General features: G+C 33.2%; 2 protein-coding genes across 9 annotated transcripts; both read left to right on the forward strand.

Annotated features, from left to right (window-relative positions):
• The first annotated feature begins 1197 nt into the window (after nt 1-1197).
• Nucleotides 1198-10268, forward strand: LOC110639056 (uncharacterized). The gene is given in 13 exon segments (XM_058150525.1): nt 1198-1829; nt 3131-3357; nt 3588-3665; nt 4109-4176; nt 4422-4493; nt 4646-4983; nt 5146-5214; nt 5296-5384; nt 6313-8514; nt 8652-8729; nt 8852-8963; nt 9896-9946; nt 10073-10268. Coding segments are annotated over 13 exon segments (3801 nt in total). The 5' UTR covers nt 1198-1463; the 3' UTR covers nt 10124-10268.
• Nucleotides 10269-11719: 1451 nt separating this feature from the next.
• Nucleotides 11720-22786, forward strand: LOC110639078 (uncharacterized). 8 transcript variants are annotated; one of them, XM_021789881.2, is made up of 16 exons: nt 11720-12089; nt 13204-13802; nt 14002-14131; nt 14252-14453; nt 14636-14722; nt 14805-14864; nt 14958-15044; nt 15520-15591; nt 15807-15862; nt 18311-18396; nt 19237-19327; nt 19417-19574; nt 19681-19772; nt 20356-20436; nt 20925-20998; nt 22297-22786. In XM_021789881.2, the coding sequence occupies exons 2-16, from the start codon at nt 13244-13246 to the stop codon at nt 22370-22372; spliced, it is 1911 nt and encodes a 636-aa protein (XP_021645573.2). In that variant the 5' UTR covers nt 11720-12089; nt 13204-13243; the 3' UTR covers nt 22373-22786. The 8 variants fall into 8 exon arrangements, 5 of the variants coding, with proteins under 5 accessions (XP_021645573.2, XP_021645575.2, XP_058006513.1 ...); XM_021789883.2 differs by having other exon boundaries at nt 11771-12089; nt 13170-13802; XR_002491838.2 differs by lacking the exons at nt 11720-12089; nt 22297-22786 and adding exons at nt 12843-13041; nt 20132-20243 and having other exon boundaries at nt 20925-20987.
• The last annotated feature ends 301 nt before the right edge of the window (nt 22787-23087 follow it).

Here is a 23087-nt window from a genome sequence, read left to right on the forward strand (position 1 = left end):
ATATTTTCTCTCCATTTTTTATCTGTCGTGTTTAAATTTTACATGATAATTAAGAAAATAATTAAATAAAATTAACTAAATTACATTTTTATCTCACCTAATTACTTCGTATATAAATATTTATTATATTTAGTGAATATAAAGATTAAAATTATAAAAAAAATGAATGCTCATTGTTTTTTTAAATGCGACACATAATTTCAAACAAAAGAAAAACTCAAATATAACAAATAAAAATACACAAAAATATAAGTTAATAACATGAGTTATTTAAAAAATTACTACCTCCATTGATTTTTATTTGTCATGTTTAATTTTTCTTTTGTGCAAAATTAATTATGGCATTTAAAAAATTAAGGAGCATTAATCATTTTTTTTTCTCAAATTTTACCCTTTATATATATTAAATATAATAAATATTTATATAAAAATAATTAGGTGCAATAAAAGATAATTTAATCAGTTACTAATATAAAATTATCAAATCATTTTATTAATTACAAAATTCAAATGTGACGAATAAAAATGAACAGAGTTAATATTATTAAAATTAATAAATTTTACATTTTCAATGTATAAAATAAATAAAGATATATTAAAAATAATAAATTAATTAATATTTTTAAAAAATTCCTATAATTTGTGACGGATAAAAAAAATTAAATCTATTTCTATAAAATGAATTGAGTATGTATTTAATAATTTTGATATTACATATTTCTAATACTAAAAAAACATTATTTATTTATTTATTTTAAGAGAGCAATCTTTTGATACCACTAAGGTTCAATTCATGATTAAATTTAATTCTTATCAACTCAACTAATATATGTGTGGTTATTTATATATTATTTTTTATCATTCACCACATTCCTTTCTCAAATAGCATTAATTAGGACTAGTTTTCTATATTTTGGTAATTAAATATTCACAAATTTAGGATGTACAAATAAAAATTTGAGTTAAAATATTGTATTATATTTTTAATTTTTAAATGTAGTTTATTTTTAATTTAAAAAAGGCTTTATTGGTCATTTACTACTAAAATAATTGCACAAAATTTTCATCAATATATATGAACTATATATATCTTTTTATTATAAATATTTTAATTTATTAAATTTAACAATAATAATAATAATACAAAATCCATCCAATTGTTAACCAAACTTCACACTTACGCCATTGTATTCTCAAATGCGCCTTTGGCCTTTTTTTTTTTTTAAAGCAAATTTCAATAAGAGATTGTTTGGGAGAAAAGGGGTCGTTTGGCAAATCGTGACTTTATCCCAAATTCATTCCCTCCGCCAGCTCCCCCTTCTCCCAATTGAATCTCTTCATCCACCTCCATACCCAGAACTACTCCACTCTCTTTACTTCCTCTCTCATGCTCTCTGTCTCGCCACAGATACTTAGTTATTGATTGTACACGCAGAGGCCTAAATATTTAACGAGACCAACCAATGTACGGTGCCTCCTCCAAGCTCGGCGGCCGAGGCGGCGCCCGCGGGGGCGGTGCAGGAGGCACCAAGCGTCTCTCCTCGTTTCCTCCTCCGCCGCCTCACCGGTCTTCCACAGCCTCTAACCATCGCCTCTCCCTCGGTGGCAATTCCAATCATCGCAATCGCTCAGCTCCCACCGCTGCCATGTCGTCTGCAACAGTAGCTGTCGAAGAGACCTTCTCTCTTATTCCCGGTGATAACCCACTTGCCTTTTCAATGATTATAAGACTGGCGCCCGACATGGTGGACGAGATCAGAAGGGTTGAAGCCCAAGGTGGCACTGCCAGGATTAAGTTTGATTCCTTGGGTAGTAATACCAATGGAAACGTGAGTTCAATTTTTTTTCCCTCTCTCCCAATTTGTTTTTATTGGGTTATTTTTGTGGTTGCTTCCAATTGGGCAAATGGGATTTTGTTGGCTGTCTTCAAGTTTCCATTTTTTTAGTGTGGATGTGTTCGGAAATTCTTTTGAATAATCCTGAAGGGCATGTGAATGAGTTCTAATTTTGCTTCCATAGATTGATGTTTTGCACTGATGTTGGAGTTGTTGTCCAGAATATTGGGAAAAAAAACACGATGTTAATTTAAAATAAAATTTAATGCATTTTAGTCATAAGACCTCCAAATAACAAAATATATTTTTTTTTCATACTATTTTTTCAACTCATTCAGAATGATGCTTTTTTCAAAAAGCACCATTTTGGCCCCCTAATCTCAACCCTCAGACGGGGGCCTTTATATTTCTTCGTCTGTTGCCAATCAGGCATTGCTATTTTCTTATTGTTAAGGGAACATTTGCTCAGTGATATTTTTCTATGGATTGTCTCTGTGAAAATTGAGTTTCTTGATGTAACTTGAACCGAGTGAATCTTGCTACTCTGAAATGTTGGCTAGGCGTAACTTAGTTATGTATTTTCCTATGAGGGAATTTTGCCATTTGCCATTTCATTTATGTTTTTGTTAAAATTTGTAATGATACAGTATCAATAAAACACAAATTACTCCTTTATACAATCATCAATCTACTCATTGATGTTTGCTAATTAATCACATGATTTTCTCATAATCATGTGATTCTTCAATACTCCCCATCAAGTTGTTCATGGAGTGATGATGAAATTCACAATTTACAAATGGTGAAGATGGATAATTGAATAGAACCAAAGTGCTCATTAGTGTTGAAAGATGGAACCTTGTTGAAATGGATTGGCCAAAAGACTGATGATGCGGCTGAATCACTTGTAGGATGGAATCATATTGAAATGGATGGGATCAATCCATGTGGATACTGTGTTATAATTTGGAATGGTGCACTGTCAATAAAACACAAATCACTCCTTTATATAAGTATCAATCAACTCATTGATTTTTGCCAATTAGTCACATGATTTTCTCATAATCATGTGATTCTTCAATAGTTTTTATAGGCTTAGTTTTTTTTGAGGCACCACTTTTGTTTGTGTCTATATGGTGGCTTATTTGTTTTATTTTCAGTTGAATACTGATATTTAGCTGAAATTTGTGTAATTCTTGATCAGTTGCATAGAATGATCCTAGCAGAAATTTCCTTATGGTTGTGGCTTACCATTTGTCAAGCAATTATATCTTTAAATAATTATAATTTATCAGGTTATTAATGTGGGTGGTAAGGAATTTAGATTTACATGGTCAAGGGAATTTGGTGACCTCTGTGACATTTATGAAGAACGTCAAAGTGGTGAAGATGGAAATGGTTTGCTTGTTGAATCTGGGTGTGCCTGGCGTAAGGTGAATGTCCAACGTATCCTGGATGAATCAACTAAGAACCATGTTAAGATGCGGTCAGAGGAAGCTGATCGCAAACATAAATCGCGCAAGTATGTCATATGATGTAGTTACAAAATTTATTTTGCTATTTCATTTCTTGAAATTATTTTGTTTTGCTATGCACCTGGACTGTTTACTTTTATATTTTTCTTAAACTTGTATCTATCGAATCTTTCTTTTTCTATTAGTGATATTCATGTGTATTGGATATATTCAAATGAATTGGTTGATTCTGATGTGTGATGCAAAATTGCAAATGCATGTAGTGCATTCATTGTAGACTGAGTCTCATTGATATTGCTTGAATTATTGATCTTCAATTCTGTTCCTTCTTTTTCTGTGTTGGTTTTGAACTATTGTCTTTTGAATCCTTTTTTCTTGCCACACCAGGTAGTTGAAGCAAGATATTTTTGGCAAGTTCTTGCCGCATATGCTTTATCCTTCAATAGTTTGCATTGGCATTCCATAATAGTATTCTTGAACTATTTGGTTTTATTATGTTTATGGGTTAAACTGCAGATGATCAAGAATAATCATTCTTGCAGTGTGGGCTTCACATGGACAAATCCTTTTGATTTAGTTCCTTCACTGGATTTTCCTTTAAAGTTTTGAGTTCTTTTCTGGTTCTCCCTGTCCATTTTCCATACTGATCTTTGATTAATTTCCAAACTTAAGCAAACAGAGTAATTGAATTTGAACAATTTGTGTGGTGGCTTTGTTGTTGAAACTGACACATAAGCTGTTTGATGTGTTTTTTGCTTGAACTATTTAAGTTTTCCCTGCTCCTTTTCCTGATTACAGAGCTATTGTGTTAGATCATGGGAACCCCTCCATGAAGAGTCAAATAAAGCAATTGGCAGCTGCTGAGGGTAAGTTTTCATTGTTTAAATTCTGTGTGTGTCACACATGTACACAAATATATCTCGCTGCACATTGCCCTTTAGAAGATTTAACTAATAAACGTTAATGGCATATTTATAACTAAATATTTTATGATGAATTTGATTGGATCTGGACTACATTTTCTAATGAAAACATTCTCCTGATGGCTGGTTGAAACTTGGGGCTTTAACTTTAATTCTTCAAATATCTAATGTCCCTCTCTTGTTTCCAGCTAATCCATGGAGGATGCCCTTTAAAAAGAAAGAGCTTCCATTTAAAAAACAGAAAGTTGAACCACCGCTAGGTACACTTCGTGAGTTCCTTTTTATTGAAATATGTATCTTATTTTTGCATACAATCTCTGTGGATAAATTCAGAAATCTAAGATTGGTATACAATTGCTTTTTCCCCCCTTTATTAGTGTGTTAGAATGTACATAACCTTCAGCATTTGCAGTCCCCAAATCTACCTTTAAACCTGGAGTTTCTTCAACTACTAGTGCAAAGGGCAGACACTCATCTTCACCTCTGCCATCTACACCTGAGCAATCTGGCACTCCAGCATCTCCATTTGTAACTGGAAATGTTGCTAAGGTGAACACAGAAGAGGTGACACCGACACAGTCTAAAAGTAAAGAGAATGCCACTAATACTGAGAAAGAATTCCAGACTAAGGCTTCTAGTGCTGCATGGGAAACAACTGGACATGAAGGGAACTTTGGGACCAAACCAATGGATTTACAGAGCATGTTAATTACTCTACTGAGTGGGAATCCTAAAGGGATGAGCTTGAAGGCATGTGATGGAAATAGTTAAAATTTTGAATATTTGTTTCATTATTTTATGCTGCCTGCTTATTTATTTATTTTTTTCCCATTGTTCTTTTTTCCCCCTCTCTCTACTAACACATGACTCTTTTCTCTGGGCTCCTTCAATATTCGATGTCTTGGATCCTAGGCCTTGGAGAAAGCTATTGGGGATAAAATTCCAAACTCTGCTAAGAAGATAGAACCCATTATTAAAAGAGTATGTGATCCAACTCCTAGCTACCATTAGTCTTAGAATAGTGTATGATCCTATTTTGTTTAATTTAATCGTGAGCATCAGATTGCAACTTTCCAAGCTCCGGGAAGATATTTCTTGAAATCAGGAGTGGAGTTGGAAAGCTTCAGGAAACCTTCATATGAAAGTGGAAGGTACCTACCATTTTTACTTGATAAAACTGGGCTTTGATTTGATTACTTCTTTGGTAAGGTTGTTAACATATTCTTTTCTTTATCTCTTTTTAATTAATTCTGGGTATTAGCATGAAATGAAATTAGTAATTTTAGCAGAAAAGCCTAGTGGAAATACAGAGCACTATTACTTAGATGAGAAATTGATCTAGCTATAGCAAGGAACTATGTTATGCCAAGTACCTATTTGGCATTGAGGTTGAAGAGAGAAATTTACTTTTCAGGAAAAAATATCATTTTAGATGTTGTTAAAAAAAACAGTTTGAGGAAAACTATTTTATTATTTTAATGTTCTTGTGACTAAGACTTATCAAATTTAATTTTAAATTATTTTTTTAATACTCTATGACTAGTATATCTAAAAAGTAATTTTCTCAATAACAATTCCAACAATAATGCCAAATAGGTCCTAAGACTCTGAATTCCTACACATTGATTTTCCACTGTAGCTGGTATTGAGTAGGTTTTTGTTTTCTTTGTTCATTTTAAGCCAATGGATTTGAACCGTTTTGCTTTCTCATCTCGCTATAAATGTTATGCGACTTGGCTGAAGCCTTTTTTAAATTCTGTCTGTTACTTTTGATATCTGTTGTAATTTTTTGCAACTGCTTGGGAGATCTTTTCTTTTGTTTTTGATTAATTGTAATTATATTTGCTATCAAATGATGATTTAGGATACACCTCATTTGATGGTGCTGTTACCATCTAGTAGCAATTAAGGGACCAATCTATATTGTTGTTCTTCATACTGTGCTTAAATATTTATATACCTTTGATCATTGAATATGAATTACTCATTTCATGGGGAATACGTTTCTGAAGTTTTTGAAGTCCATCTCTTTTTGTGTGTATATTCAGCACAGAGTTATTACATGTTTTATTTTTTCAGTTCTCCTGAAGACAACTGTCAGCAGGCACTTGTTCCTGAAGACAACCATAATCATAGACCTCCTCCAGAATCACGATTTGTTGAGAAAAGCCCTGCTGTTGGATTTGAGGAACATGCACAATCAAACTCTAAATTTGAAGAAGAGTCAACTATAGAAAAAATTGATATCCAACAGCATTCACCTGATTTGTTTGGTGAGAAGAAAGCTTCTGACAATAGTGAGGGGCAGGCAGGCAGCTCTAGTGATAGTGGAAGCGACAGTGATAGTGATAGTGATAGTGACAGCAGTGACAGTGGTAGTGACAGTGGAAGTTGCAGTAGAAGCAGAAGTAGAAGCCCAGTAGGAAGTGGAAGTGGGAGTAGCAGTGATAGTGAAAGTGATGCTTCATCCAACAGTAAAGAGGGCTCTGATGAGGATGTGGATATCATAAGTGACGATGACAAAGAACCCCAACATAAACTACATGCATCTGAACCAACATTCTTAGTATCACCAGTTCAATGGAGGTCTGAGCAGAATGGGACAGGTGAGAAGCAAGATGGCGATGGATCTGATGCAGTTGACATTGATGGTCCTGGCTCTGCTGCCCATGATGTTGAAGGTCATGAGTCAGATGCTGTTGACATTGAGAAAGATTTGGCTGATAATGAGAAGGAAGTTGAATTGGCTGCAAACGATAGTTTGGTTCCCAGCAAAGAAGGCAACAAAGTTGTGGAAGGATATAAATTTAGTTTCTCTGATCATGATGCCATTCAAGAGCGCAAAACCTTCATAGGAACACTATTTGATGATAATGAAAATATGGTTAGGGACAGCTTCAGGCATGAACAATCTGACAGCTCTGAGCTCAAAAGTAAATCCAAAAGGGGTCCTGATATTAAGCACTTTGATGAGAAATCTGAACATGCTAAAAGATTGAAAATAGAAAGCTTAGCTCAAGCACCAATTTCTGAGGTTAGGGATGCCCAGTTATCTGAGAGTCCTCACAATAGAGACATTGAAGAAACTTACAGGGGCGCTGCTGTTCAAACAATTAATAGAATTGATAGGGAAGGAAATACTGATTTTGGATCACAAAAGGCTTACAACCAGGCATTTGCTGGAAAACCTAGTTCAGATTTTCAGCAACTGGGACAAAGGTCTTCTGAAAAAAATGCTAGGTCAAAGGCTTCCGATACGAGGAGATCCAAACACTCTGAGAGCTCAGGACATGGTCGTAAATTCTCTGAAAAGAGTTCTCATGTGCATGAAGGTTATCCCATTCAAAGAGAAAAGGCTTCTAGAGACGCCCAAAATGAGGATAATTTTACGAAGGAGAAAAAGGCGCCAAGAAACCCCAAGGAAGGTGGAGCTGGAGGCAGACACTCAGCTCCCTTTGATTCCCATCACAGAAAACAGGGTGAAACATTTGGGAAATTCAAGGAGGCTACACAAATTACGAACTCACACATGGGGTCTTCACCAAAGGATGGAAATAGAGTTGATATGGAAAAGTTTCCAGCTGTCAGTGAGAGAACCCTCCAAAGAGAGCTTTCAGAATTGGAGTTAGGAGAATTTCGTGAGTCATTGCTTGAAGAAACACCTGTTAAAAAACAATTTGGAAGGAAGAGTTCTTTTAAACAGTCAGAGAACAAACAAAGCACTTCAGACAACTGTAATTCTGATTTAAGTAAGACAAAACCTGTTGTAAAGACAGCATTGGACTCAGGAAAACCTTCTCCACCCAATCTAGGTAGTGGGTTTAAGGAGAGCCCTGATCATCCTATTGAAGATTTAATGAGATCAAACCATAAGTTTCCACAGTCGCATCCACAACACCTTTCAAGGGTAGATAACAGTGAAGTATCACATTTTGGCAAGTTGGCAGATACAAATAGCAGATTAAGACAGAATGAAGCTGTTGCAAAACTAGGAAATAGTATGGAAGGCTATGGAGAAAGCCATAAAGGAGCCCCTGCCAATGCACAGCAGCTGCATGATTCTAAACGTGGGCAGCTTTCCCACTTGATAAAGGAAAGTAAAACACAGACATCTAATGTGATGGCTGACTTTGTAGAGGGACAAAAGGATCCAATTTTGACAGAGGTCAACAATAATGCTCAAAAGAGGAGAGAATCTTCTTCTGAGGAAGACACCACTTCTTATTCGAAGTATGAAAAGGATGAGCCAGAGCTCAGGAGACCTATTAAGGATTTTCTTCAGTAAGTAGTTCTATTCATTTTTGTGTTAAATGATGCTATTTTCTTGCCTAGATAGCTTATTGTGTCTGTTGTAGGAATTGAATTACATATTTCTATTGCATGGGATTTTAAATCACCTGTTTTATGTTTTAATATAGGTACAAAGAGTATGTGCAGGAATACCGTGATAAGTATGATTGTTACTGCTCCTTGAACAAGAGCCTAGAAAAGTACAGGTACAGTGTGGATATTGTCGCATGCAAAGTGTTGGTAAATTTTTATGTGGGCTTTTATTTAGATGATCTGATGATATTTTTTATTGCTGTTTTATTACATCTATCTCATCTGTTATATACAGGAATGATTTCCAGAAAATGGGAAGGGACCTTGAATTTGCAAAAGGCAGGGATATGGACAGATATCATAAGATCTTGCTGCAGTTGAGGGAATCTTATCGTCATTGTGGAGCGGTATCCATTATGATTCATTTCATTCTATGCATTTATCTTTAAATAATCAAATCCACTAGTGTGTGTTAGAAATCTGTTGGCCAGATTTAATTTGGATAAACAAATTTAATTTACTGGGCAATATAAATTAGGGATTAAATGGTGCCTTTGTCTGTTATGTGTGCTTTATGGATGTATCATTGAAGCTAATGATGAAGGTTAGATTCAAAATTGTTTTAGGTGGTTTATAGGCTGAACTTGCAGTACACAGCTTGCAACTATGTTTTCCTCACGTTCCACAAAGGAAGGTAAAAAAGACCAGGGGTTGGATTGGGCTGGTTGGATTAGATCATGCTATTGAACCCGTAACCCTTATTGGAGCATGCAGTGAATTTTGTGATAATTTGTTGTTTCTTCACATTCAACTTTCTAGACAATGTTGAAGTCTTGGGTGTCCAACTCATTTTAGCATTTTGTTCAACGCTTGTTTAGATTGGGAGCCAGAAAACATTTTACATCAGTTGTTTCTTATTATAATAAAGAAGTGACATGCATTAAGTGTCAAAAGTAGGTGTTTGTTTTGAGGATAAGATCATTTAGGAGTAGGAGTGGGATGATAAAGTTGGAAATGATTGCACTGTGTTATTGGCAAGAGTAAACCTTAGGCAGCTGTTTCTTGTTGTGAGGATGAGGATGAATTGACTAATCGTGTGACTCACATGCCCCAAAAACTACACTCACAACTTCTTCTCTAGTGAGATCATTGTATAGTGACTATGAGACAATTAACTAGTAAGCAACTTCTTGTGAGATCATTGGATTGATTGAGGCACAAATAATACTCTTAGGGGATTGGGGAATTTTGTTTCAGTAATATAGCTTGCATTTTATATTATTTAATAGCTTTTTGAATTTTCTATTCTTGAGTATTCTTATTGGACGATGACTCGCAGAGACACAAACGGTTGAGAAAGATATTCATTGTGCTTCATGAAGAACTGAAGGTGATACACTGAAATGCAGTCACCCTTTGAAACTTCTCACTTCCTTTTCCCTTTATTTTTTTGGTATTATCTTTCAAAAGTTGGTTTTGAGTTACTAATTCTACATTTTTTTTTTAATTATTGCAGAACCTTAAGCAAAGGATTAAAGAATTCGCTCTCCTGTATACAAAAGATTGAACATTTCTCATTTCTCCCCGAGAAGCAATCCCATTTTTCCTATGGAAACCAAACCTGTGTACACCCATGGCAATGGATAGGGTGATATAACAAAAAGGAAAATTTTCTAGTTCTGACAAATAAAATCTTTTATATAACATTCTAATCTGTGTGAATTGCATCTATTCATAGAATTCCAACCTCCCATTGCCATATGCCCAGAAAGAGAGAGAGTTATTTATTGCCATGCCAATCAGAGTGGTTTCTGGCCAATCTTCAGTTGGTGGACGAAAGTTTTCATAGGAAAATTTAATGGGATTCATTTTTATCATACGTTACATTTACACTTCAATTCCATGAGATTTTTACGAAGTTGTTATTCTGCGTTCTATCCATTTCGTGTTAAGTAATTAATTAACTTATTTTTTATTTATTCATATAAATATTTATTATATTTAATAGAAATAAAAAATAAAATTAAAAAAAAATTAATATTTTTTTATTTTCTAAATGTCATAAATAATTTTTTTTTGGCAGTAAATCATAAGTATGTCTAATCTTGCTTGTATTGGGGAGATTCATTTTAGGGTAAAGTATGTTCAGCATTGATTTTCTCTATGTATAATGGATTGAACACTTTATTTTATTTAAGAGAGAAAATTTTTAATCATTTATAAACTTTCATTGATTGTGATAAATAATTTTAAATAAAAGAAAAATTTAAATGTAATATATAAAAATATATACAGAGGATGCCTAAATTATTATTTAGTATTAAAATTTGCTCAACTATTATACTAAGTGCGGGTATTTTTGTCATTTAACATGTTTAAATTGTTATAATGCAAATAAATTAACTTTTGATTATATATTCTAATGGGTTCTAGCACTACTTAAATATGCATTAGTTATAACTTTTTTTCTATAAATTAACATAAAAAAATAGTCTTATAAGAAGGTGTCTGTGAGTTTATAATTCTTTTTGTACTTCTCTTTTATTTCAATGTATCTATTTTTTAAATAAATACCAAACTAATAAATTTTAAAAAATAATTTTTAATTTTGATACTGAAAAAAACTATACTTATAACTTAATATGATTAAGTATTTTACCATATTACTTTAATTTAATTTTAAAATTTTATTATATATCTTGTTTAATATCTATTTTTACAATAAATATATTTATAAAATTTTTTTTATCAACTGTATTACCTACTTATCAATACTTATAATCATTTTAACAATAATTATTTTAAATTTTAAATACTTATAAATTTAAGTTAATTAATATTTATAAGTTAATTTTTATAAAAAAAATAAATTAATTTTCATAAACTAATAATTAAAACAATAAAATAATTTTAAATTTTTTAACAATTTTTAAAATTATACTTTTCAGATAGATAAAATTTGTTTAAAAACACTGATAGGATGTCCAATATCACTTATATATAGATATTAACAAAATTTTCCATTAAAGGTTGCTATGATAAGTGATGATTCCCATATATTACAATTTCTTTTTGATAAATGCAACTCTATTTTACTATTTTAAAAAAATAATAAATTTTTACTTAAAAAAAAAAAGGTAAGATTCCATTTGTGCTGTATCTCATTCATATTTCACCCGAAAACAAATGCAATTTGCGGTTATATTAAAAATCCACTAAGCGAAACCAGAAGATAGAAAAAAGAAATGGAAAAAAAAATCTTTTTATCTAAAAGACTTGCTCTAACCATGGTCTATGATGTCTGGTTTTGTACACAAAAAGGGAGAAAGGATCACTGATCAAGGAAAACTCCCACTATATCCCTTACCTTAGGAGCTCGATCTACTGCAATAATATATATCTCTTTAGCACGTTCGATACTTGTGTTAGTTAGCAGTGGGAGCAGTTTTTTGTGGAGATAAGAGTTATTTAAGACGATAGAAAAGAATCAAAGTTTTGAGACGGCAACTTTGGCTACTTCTGTTAATCTTAAGGTACTTGTTTTTGTTTTATTTTAAATTAAGATTCTGGGTATTTTATAATATTTAATATTAATGTCTGGGTATGTTGAAGAACGGAAATTTATGATTGTATCGGTTCTGGGTATGTGAATTTTGTTTAAATTAAGATTCTGGGTATTGTATAATATTTAATATTAATGTCTGGGTATGTTGAAGAATGGAAATTTATGATTGTATCGGTTCTGGGTATGTGAATTTTGTGCTAAAAACTATTTTTTTAAGTAAATTTCGGGATTTTCTGTGCTCAGATGGTTCTTCGGTGATTGATTAAGGAAGTTGGTTGTTGAATTTTGATTTTCGATGGTATTGTTGGGGACCTCTTCTTAAATGTTTATTTCTGAGTGTAGTGATTGGTGAATGGGGAAACAGGTTTTGGAGGATTTGATCGTTTAAAATGTGATGTATTTTTTCTTTGAAAATGCATTAAAATGTTTATGAAGTTGCCTAGTTGTTTACTAAGGTTGGATCAAATTGTCTGTGTGTGTGGTGCTATTATTGTTATTTCTTTAATCTTAAATGAGCAAGTTAAAGGATATTTTGGTGGTGAATTGTGAAACGGAAGCTAAATTCTATGGCTAGAATTTACTGGGGTTTTTATTGCTATGATACATGTACAAAATGAAATTTCAATGGAATGAATTTATTTCATGGCATTGGATTAAATCATGGCTTCATGGTTTTTTAATTTTATTTCAGGGAATGTATATGTATATTCTTTTTATTTGGTAAATTAGATAAGTAGAGAAAACAAAGACAAACTACCTCTCAAAATCCACCCCTACATGATCTGCTTGCAAAAGCAAGCTGCAAGACTCTATGGGAGTCTGCCATAACGTGATAACATGGGCACAACCATGGCCTAACTTGGCTAGATCAACAAATGTGGAACCCAAATAAGGCACATATTGTTAATAAGATCATCAGGGTTGAGATTTACTTCTTATTTTGTCAAAGTTATTGTAATATGGATGATTTCTAATTTTTGTTCTTTTTCCTTTCTGTTGCCTTTCTCTAACCATTTTGTCTTATTAATTTTATATTGATGGAAATTAGTTGATTGGGGAGTATGCTTTTCATGCAATAACAGAATCTGGAGGATTTATGGTGTGGTAAGACTGTCATGCTGAATGTTGCTGCCGTCTGGTGGAGTGGGGATGAATTCTGCCATGGATGATATAAACTTGATTCAGCAGGCACAGAGGCATCACTTGGTGGTAAGGGAACTCGGGGAGGAGATTGATCTGGAGATTGGTCATGGGGATGATGACCCTTCATTTGCTAACACGCCTCTCATCAGTGGCCCACCGCGTGAACCTTCTGCTGAGGAGCATGATGAGGCCAAGAATCTGATGGTTTCTCAACTTCCTTCTGAAGATCAAGATATGTCAAAGGCACAACCAGTAAAAAGAAAGAAAAAGGTGGTCAAACGATGGAGAGAGGAATGGGCTGATACTTACAAGTGGGCATATGTGGATGTGAAGGATGGAACAGCGAGGATATTCTGCTCAGTTTGTAGAGAATATGGTAGGAAGCATAGAAGGAACCCATACGGGAATGAAGGCAGTAGGAATATGCAGATGAGTGCATTGGAAGAACACAATAATAGTTTGCTTCACAAGGAGGCTCTTCGTCTTCAGATAGCCTCCAAGGACAAGATCATTGTTGATAAACCCATTTATGTAAAAGGTTGTAAGCTCCTTCTATACTTTGTTGGTTAAAAGTTAAGAACTAATAATTTAATTGAAGTATTGCTGTGTGTGGTTACATATTTATTCTGAACCATCTGGATGATGCAACATATAACAAAATAAGATTTCCTTTCCCTGAATTTTTTTTTGGCTAATTTTTTTCCATATGGCTTCATTATGACATTTTTAAATTGAAGCTCTCATGTCAAAAACGGCTGGATCAATTGTTGAAGCTGCACTTAAAAGGGATCCTCATGAGGCTGAGTTTATACAATCAGTGCAAGAAGCTGTCCATGGTCTAGAAAGAGTAATTGCAAAGAATGCTCAGTGAGTTTACCATATAATGAATTTCCTGTTTGTTTTAATTTTAATCCCTCTTCATTTTCTTAGTCATAAATTGGAAAAGATTCAAACCAAGCTTATTCTTATACTCATGACATGTTTCAGTTATGTCAACATAATGGAGCGCTTGTTAGAACCCGAACGCATGCTTCTTTTCCGAGTTCCTTGGGTGGATGACAGGGGTGAGACACATGTCAATCGAGGGTTTCGAGTACATTTTAACCAGGCATTGGGTCCATGTAGGGGTGGCATTCGTTTTCATCCTTCTATGAATTTAAGTATTGCTAAGTTTCTTGGTTTTGAACAGGTATTCTTTTTCTGTTTTTCAATGGACCATAAATCTGTCTTTGAAATTCACGTTGATTTTAATAGGTTTTGGCGGCTCCTAAAGTTTTGTTGAAAAAGTTTTATATAAGGAAAAAACTTTATACACAGAAAAGGCTTAATTCTGACATTTACCATGTTATGTTGGGGTCCACTTTCTTCCAGACATTAAAGAATGCCTTATCACCATACAAATTGGGAGGAGCTGCAGGAGGAAGTGATTTTGATCCAAAAGGAAAAAGTGATAATGAGGTCACAATCATTCTAATTGTGATGTTTTATATTTTGCAGTTTCTAGATTTTTTCTTATATTTGCTGAAACCTACACTGGCAGATTATGCGCTTTTGTCAAAGTTTCATGAATGAGATCTTTAGGTATCTGGGTCCTGACAAGGTTAGTGTGAGAAGAGTCTGTTGCTCTTATCTTCCAATCTCTAATTGCTAACTCTCTGTTGAGCTGTCTGATTTTGTGTTATATACATTTTAGGACCTTCCTTCAGAGGAGATGGGTGTTGGTACTCGAGAAATGGGATATCTCTTTGGGCAGTATAGACGTCTAGCTGGTCATTTTCAGGTTCTTCTTCAGATCTTGCTATTAACTTGAATGTTTTTAACCCCTTTTAGATTAATGAATGTTTCAAGTTGTGTGTGTTTATCCTTCCTTTAATGTATGTTTGGTGGTCTATGGAGAAGGACATGGGGATGGAAAGGAAAAGGGGATACTGGTAAAGATGATTAACATTATATCCTTAAAACTGAAGGAGCTGAACTCTTAATTTTTTAAACTTTTCTAGAAATATTCTACTTTTCTGTATGCTTTTCTTTTTTTACTATTTTTAAAGGATTTTTATAGTTTGTGCGTGCATTGGGATTGCTGTTTTTGGGGTTTTTATCACTATCACAGCTCTTATACGTATATAGCTTATATTCTAGTGTCTCTTTGTTATCTTAATTGCTCTTTAACTTATTACCTATGCAAATATTCATCATGGGAAGAAGGTTAAAGTGACTTATCTACATGCCTTCATATGTATGCCTTACTTATGCAGGGAAGTTTTACAGGGCCAAGGATATTTTGGTCTGGCTCTAGCCTTCGAACTGAAGCTACTGGCTATGGACTGGTAATAATAGTCTCATTTTCTATACTCTTAGATAGTGCTTCTGGTTGAAGTGCTTGTATGCTAACAATATGACTCACATGTGTGAAATTTCCCATCCTCTTCTTTACTACATATTTACTCTTGTAGGAAGTCCAGTCAACTTCTTATATGTTATGTGTCTTGTTTTAGGTATCTGGGAGACTTGGAATTTAATGAATTCTCTATGCTTCTAGCAGGTTTTCTTTGCTCAGCTTATGCTTGCAGACATGAATAAGGAACTCAAAGGACTAAGGTCCCTCACTTGACTCTGTTTGCTTAGTAAAACTGTTTATTACAAGCCAATAACATAGCATTCGAATTTATATTTTATTCATATAGGGTACAGTTTACTTTTTCTGACTGCTTAGCTGAACAATCTGATGTCTTGTGTTTGAGAATTGAGACATTATTATGCTGTTAATTCTTGCAATACAAGTGTAATCCATGCTACATTATCTAATTATTTTATTAATAATGATTTTTGGTTAACTTCATAATGCAGAATAGGAAACTTAGAATTTTATTTAGGAATTTTAATTATTATAAAATTAGGAAATTTAAAGAGTTTATTATTATTAGGTCAATTATTTTCTAATTTATCTTATTTAGTGTTCCTAATTAGAGTTAAATTAAGATTTCTATTCTTAATTTGATTAGGGTTGTAAGCTCTATAAATAGAGCTCATTTTTATTATTCAATAGCTTTGGATTTCATTTAGAGTGGAGAAAGCGAATACATATGGCCGACCCCAAATTTTTGGAATAAAGACTTAGTTGAGTTGAGTTGAGTTAGAATAGCTTTGGATTATGATTATATTGAGATTAAATAAAATTATTGAGAATTAGTTTTCATTTTTAAGGATTGGTCCTTGATTTCTTTTCTTCTTTTTTTTTTTTTCCCTTTGTTCTGCATTAATTTTGGTATCAGAGCGTAAATTCAATCCAAATTTCCATGGCTTCCTCAAACTTTCAAAAAACTTTCAACCTCTTTTCTAACCTCTTTCAAAATTTCCTTCGTTTACCCTGTCAATTTTCATTCAGCTTTCAAAACATATATTGCCTAGTTTACTGTTTATTATTAAAAAAAAAAAATCCAAAAGTTAAAAACAGATTTTCTGGCCATTTGACTCCCAAGACCTTCTTCGATTGCCAATCTACCCATCCCTATTGTAGAAAGTACTGTCCGCTGCCCTTAGCGCCAATTCCTTTCAAGTCAGGTCAGATCCAACTCCTGAACCCGCCACAGCTTGAAGTAGATCTCACGCAGCTTACTCTAAGTTGTGTTGCAGTAGATTCCATTCTCTGTTGCTCTCCTTTGCCTCCCACATCACTCTCCAACAGCAGATTATGCCATAACTAAAAGGAGAAGTTGGAGTTTTCTTGGATGAGGTATGCTTATTTAATTTGAATCCCACGGGGTGGACCGATAATGAAGGACTACATAATGGAATTACTGATTCTAAGGTACAATCAGATGAATTATGGGATACAATTCAAAGAATACGAGCTGAAATTGATAAATATTATGAACAACTTAATAAAATATCTTATTTGATACATTTATATGGTAGTCCTAATTATGCTCCTTGCAGTTTATTTGATGAGTATCAAGATATACAAATAATCTTACAATATGGGGAGAGAGCACTTGAAGAATGTAAGAATGAGTATCATGGTCAATAGACTTATCAACAAGTTAAGGATAAAGAAGTTGAATATTTTGAAGAATGGAAAGAAGCACAATTGTTTCAATTGAGAGAACAGTTGAATACAATAAAAAGTATTGAAAATATAAAGGCAAAGAGTCTTGAAAAAGCAAGGCAACAACAAGAAGAACAACAAGAGGAGCTTGAATTTGAAAAGCAAGTTGAGGTTGAAGATGAAATTGAAAAAGAACAACTTGAAGAATCTAAAATTGAAGAATCTGAAGATTTGAGTATTGAACATACACCTGTTGAAGAGCCTATTCTAGAGCAAGAAACTGATGAGGTTATTCAAGCCATGGAAACTTTAACGGAGATTGAAGAAAATCAAGTTATTCCTAATGATTTGAAGAGCCTTTCAACGGTTAATAAGCTTGATTTTATTTGTCCAGATCCTTTGAGAGATGTAAAGAAAAGCATGAAGTGCTTGATTTTAAGGTTGTCGCTACCATACAAGAATGAAGAGTTGATTGTTCTCCTAATGCAGATTTTGATTCTCTCGCACTTCAAGACTCGAGGTCAAGTTTTTTCTAACTAAGGGAGAAAAATGCAGAATATGAAGTTTAGAATTTTATTTAGGAATTTTAATTATTATAGAATTAGGAAATTTAATGAGTTTTTTTTGTTATTTAGAAATTTTATTATTTTAGATCTATTATTTTCTAATTTATCTTATTTAGTATTCCTAATTAGAGTTAAATTAGAATTTCTATTCCTAATTTGATTAGGGTTGTAAGCTCTATAAATAGAGCTAATTTTTATTATTCAATAGCTTTGGATTATGATTATTATTGAGATTAAATAAAATTATTGAGAATTAGTTCTCTTTTTTAAGGATGGGTCCTTGATTTCTCCTCTTCTTGATTTTTTTCCCTTTGTTGTACATCACTTCATTATTGCTCAATCTACTGAAATCGAGCTTCAGCATTTTGGTGAAGTTTAGCAGTTCCTCATTCTAAAAATTCCTTAGTTTAATTATCTTTCTCATTTCCTGTTCAGATGTGTTGTAAGTGGTTCTGGAAAGATTGCAATGCATGTTCTGGAGAAGCTTATTGCTTATGGTGCTCTCCCAGTCACTGTATCAGGTACTTTTTGGTCCTTGGTAAATCTCATAGGTAATAAACATATTTTGACTTTATTATGACAGTTTGACTGCAAATAATCATTGGCAATAGAAGTCCCATTTTATTTATGAAAAAAAAAAAGAAACGAATGCCTTTGTTGTATTCACCATTTGTTCATTTTGTCAGTTGGTACTTAAACTTTTGGCTTAGAACGCGTTGCTAACGATTGTTTGTTGTTTGTCAATAAATATGTTTTTCATTCTTTAAAGTCTAATCTTGCTGAACTTCATGTTGATCTAGAGCAATTTTCATGTTCAGAAATTTGTCTATACTTACTGAATTATAGTATTGTGTGATAAATTTTTGAATGTAACCTTTTTCTGAGAACAAGTGATTAATTTTCAAAAGATAGCTGTGGGAAAGGGGAAACTTATTTGATGAAAAGTGACAACAGGCAAACATAATTCTGGAATATTTGGTTAATTGTATTTATCCAGTCTTTGTATGTGTTTTATTTCATAGTTTATGTTTTAGAAATGAATTTATTAAGCATATTGGTTGAGTTTTTAGTTGATATGATATTTGTATTCTTTTTATTCAACTGCTTCTCTAAAAAATGTTCTCTTCCAACTTTTTAAAAGTGCAGGAAGTGTTATGTCTATAAGGTTTTGCACCTTTTATCTAATATCTCAACAACAAGAACCTTTTCTGTTTCTTCTTAAAATTTTGTATCGTCGATCCTTCAGATCAGTAGTTTTCTTATTTTAGGAGTTAGATGGCTGTAGCATGGTTGACGTTTTACTGTGAAGTACAATTATATGAGCAACTCTTGTGATGCATACCTTGCAAAATATTGCACAGATTCTAAGGGATTTTTAGTGGATGATGAAGGATTTGATTACATGAAAATATCATTTCTTCGAGATATCAAAGCCCAGCACAGAAGTTTGAGGTATGGGTTTCCACAGTCATCATTCACATATTTATCAAGTTGGTATCTTCATAACTTCAGGATGTCATTCTTACATGTGACATCTGCAGAGATTACTCAAAGACTTATGCTCGCTCTAAGTACTATGATGAAGCAAAACCTTGGAATGAAAGGTGTGATGTTGCATTTCCTTGTGCTTCCCAAAATGAAATTGACCAATCTGATGCCATTAATCTGGTTAATTCTGGTTGTCGTATACTAGTAGAAGGTAGTAGTAGTTCCGAGCATGATCCATTTTGGCTTCTGTATCTTTTTTGTCTTCTTCAAATTTCATTTCAGTTGATAGGAGTATCACATTATTTTCTGTTTCCTAGGTTCAAATATGCCCTGTACACCTGAAGCGGTTGAAGTCCTGAGAAAAGCAAATGTTCTTATTGCTCCTGCTATGGCAGCTGGCGCTGGAGGGGTATGATACTCGATTTGACCTATGCACAATAAGCCTCTCTCTTCTTTGTCAATATATATATATATATATATATATATATATATATATATATATATATATATATTATGAAATTTCTTCATAGGCAGAAATATATTTGAAAATTGAAAATTGAAAATTGAAATATCATCATTCCATAGCATTCTATCTAATATAAGGCGAATACAAAGCAAGCTTAATTTATCTCATAAAGAAGATGCATCTTAACAGGTACATTCAGGATAAACTTTTTGTTTTCATTTTGCAAGACTGGAAATCCAGGCAGATTAATATTAAAATCTTTGAATTTGCAGTTAAATTTAATGATTTAAACTTCTTTGAAGGTGATTTGTAACTTTAGGAAGCCCTCAGGATATGATTGTAATTGCTAAGTATCTCATGATGTTGCTCTGCAAGTGTAATATGGTGGCATTTAAGGGTTTTTGGTCTTTAAAGGTAGACAGATAAGATCGCTTGATTTTATCATGATTTATTCTTTTAAGTATCCTTAATGATAATTAGTATGCCCTTTATTTATGCACTAAATATGTAGTATACTTGGCTGTAGGTTGTTGCTGGGGAGCTTGAATTAAACCATGAATGCAACTTGATGCACTGGTCCCCCGAGGACTTTGAATCTAAATTGCAGGTGAGACTTTATTTGCATTTATTATTTCCTTGATATGATTATTTTCAAACTGGAAGATGGATCTCTACAATTTTGGAACCTCTTGCCTCAAATTGGTGAGCCAGTCAGTCATTTACTTTGAAGAACCTAATTATCCATAACCCCTGTGTTGGAAAATGATCTAATGCAAAGCAGTTTTGAAGTTGTTAAAAATGTCATTTGTTTTTTATGATTAGAAATTTTATTATGTTGCTGCCAAAGTAGCCTGAAGTGTCTCAAAGTAACTTTTCCCAATATCAATACATGACGACACAGTTCGGTAGCGTGATAACATAGACTTACTTGGCTTGATTTTGGGTTAAGTAGGTTTCATTTATCTTTTGTGGTTCACTAGTTCTGTCCTCATCAGATTAATGTTCAGAAATTGGTACTTTTAAGTTGCAATTTATGGTCATTTTTCTATTTTTTTTTTCTTTTTTTTTTTTTTCACTTTTACTTTGGACTGGCAGGAAGCAATGAAACAGATATACCAAAGAGCCCTCAAGGGAGCAAGTGATTTTGGTTACCAAAAGGAGAGTCCTGAGTAAGTGCTTTTCTACATTAGCACTATAATGATACAAATTTTCTTTGCCACTATAGGTTGTGATATAAATGAACTATTCCCCAAGTGGCTGTGGAATTGCGGGTATCAGTTTTCCATATTTTTTTGAATAATAGCATCTAAAATGCATACATTTTATTAATTTATATTGTTTATATTTTTTCTATAAAACAAACAAGTAAATAATTTTTGCAACACAGATATCAGCATGATGGCGAGTCACCTGTTCCAGTTGTGTAGATGTGTGTATGCAGGCTTTAGTACCCTTTCACTCATGTTTTGCGTGTCAAAGTAGAATGTAATCGAGGATTAAAAGCAATCCCAACATAATGTGCTCTTCATATATTGAATTCTTGTTCTCCGAAAATTTTACACATGATTGCACCACAATATCACGGGAAATCTGCAATTTGAGTGTACATCTACCTGTGTGAATAATGGCACCAAGGTGGTGATAATAAATGCTTTATGAATGTCCAATGTGTTTGGAAACCCAATTCCTCTATGTAGCATTTGATTTACTGAAAGACATGGTTATCAGGGGACAGCAGTGCAATACAGCAAATCTCTTTGATTATATCTGAATTAGAGGATTACAGATTCACATCCTGGTGATGGCTGGTCTTAAGAAAATTGTGTAGAACAAAACCTAAAAATGCTTTTGTGCCTGCATTTTTTTCTTTGAGTGTAGATAATTCAACCAAATGTTGTGTTTCTAGGAACAAAATTAAGCTTATGGTGAATGTTAAGCATTTATCCTGTTGATCAACTTTGCAGGCCTTCTGCATGAAATATGTGGTTGCAGATTTTATTATTATTATTATTATTATTATGATTATTATTATTTGATCGTGGTTGAGGGTTGAGCTGTACAGTGGTTTAGCTCACTTTGCTCTCCCAATGCCCTCACCTCAAATGCCAGTGGATTTTATTGCAGTTAGCTTGTAGGGACAAGGACAACTTTGCAGGCCTTCTGCATGAAATATGTGGTTGCAGATTTTATTATTATTACTATTATTATTATTATTATTATTTGATCTTGGTTGAGGTTTGAGCTATACAGTGGGTTAGCTCACTTTGCTCTCCCAATGCCCTCACCTCAAATGCCAGTGGATTTATTGCAGTTAGCTTGTAGGGACAAGGAAAAGTTGATTTATTCAATCTACATTATCTGACGACCACTTGATATAGTGGATGTTATGCCAATACCTATATATCTACAATAGTTGATATTGTTCTGTTCTTGTATTGTATTCTTCTCATTTTGCTTCTTTCAACAGGGCCTTGGTACATGGAGCTGCCATATCTGCCTTTCTGACTATTGCTCAAGCTATGACTGATCAAGGATGTGTATAGAAGGTCAAGGATAATATACAATTGTTTGCATCCTTTGCTCAATCAGTAAAGATCAAAGGACACTCCTTGACAGGATCTGAAGATCATTATCGGCATTATCATCTGGATTATGTTCATCCGTGAAGATGCGAAAGAGAAAAAAAAAAAAAAATTGAAGATTCTACAGGTCTCTGTAACATGTGTAATATTAACCGGGTTCTAAAATGGGTAACTGGAGCGGAATTTATTGGAGCAGAGTCAATGTAAAAAGAGGAACAAAATTGGACAGTTGTAGTGGTAGAATAGGAAGAGCCTCCTGAAGGGAGTTCTTATTCTTGGCGCTTGAAAGGCTGTCTAGATGCCTGATGCAGTGCTTTAAAATATTGGGTTGTTTATTATCAGAAATAAAACTTGAATATTCATTGTGATTGGCAATATTTTTACCATGTTTCTGCACCGGTGCCTTCTTCATCAACATTGTTTTTCATTTATCTTTCGAACCATCAAAGGATAACTTTAAGAAATAGAAAATGCCTTTTTACTCCATTTTCTTTATGTTCTGTTTATTTTCATTTCATTCTAAATGATGCTGATTATGCAATGGTAAGGTTGGTACTTGGTAGTCACCATGAATTGCATTTAAAGGGTTAGCCAGCAAACTGACGTCCACCTTTTCATGCTGCTCTTCAATCAATGTTCCGTCTACTTTTATACAGAAAACAATTATGTTAATCAA

This window comes from Hevea brasiliensis, chromosome 1 (genome assembly GCF_030052815.1).
Source record: "Hevea brasiliensis isolate MT/VB/25A 57/8 chromosome 1, ASM3005281v1, whole genome shotgun sequence".
Lineage (NCBI taxonomy): Eukaryota > Viridiplantae > Streptophyta > Magnoliopsida > Malpighiales > Euphorbiaceae > Hevea > Hevea brasiliensis.

Excerpts from the sequence above, each read along its gene's own strand:
- LOC110639078 (XM_021789881.2), top strand. The coding sequence starts at position 13,244 with ATGTTGCTGCCGTCTGGTGGAGTGGGGATGAATTCTGCCATGGATGAT. Across the intron at positions 14,132-14,251 it reads GTAATTGCAAAGAATGCTCA|TTATGTCAACATAATGGAGC; the intron begins GTGAGTTTACCA and ends GACATGTTTCAG. Across the intron at positions 19,328-19,416 it reads GCCCAGCACAGAAGTTTGAG|AGATTACTCAAAGACTTATG; the intron begins GTATGGGTTTCC and ends TGACATCTGCAG.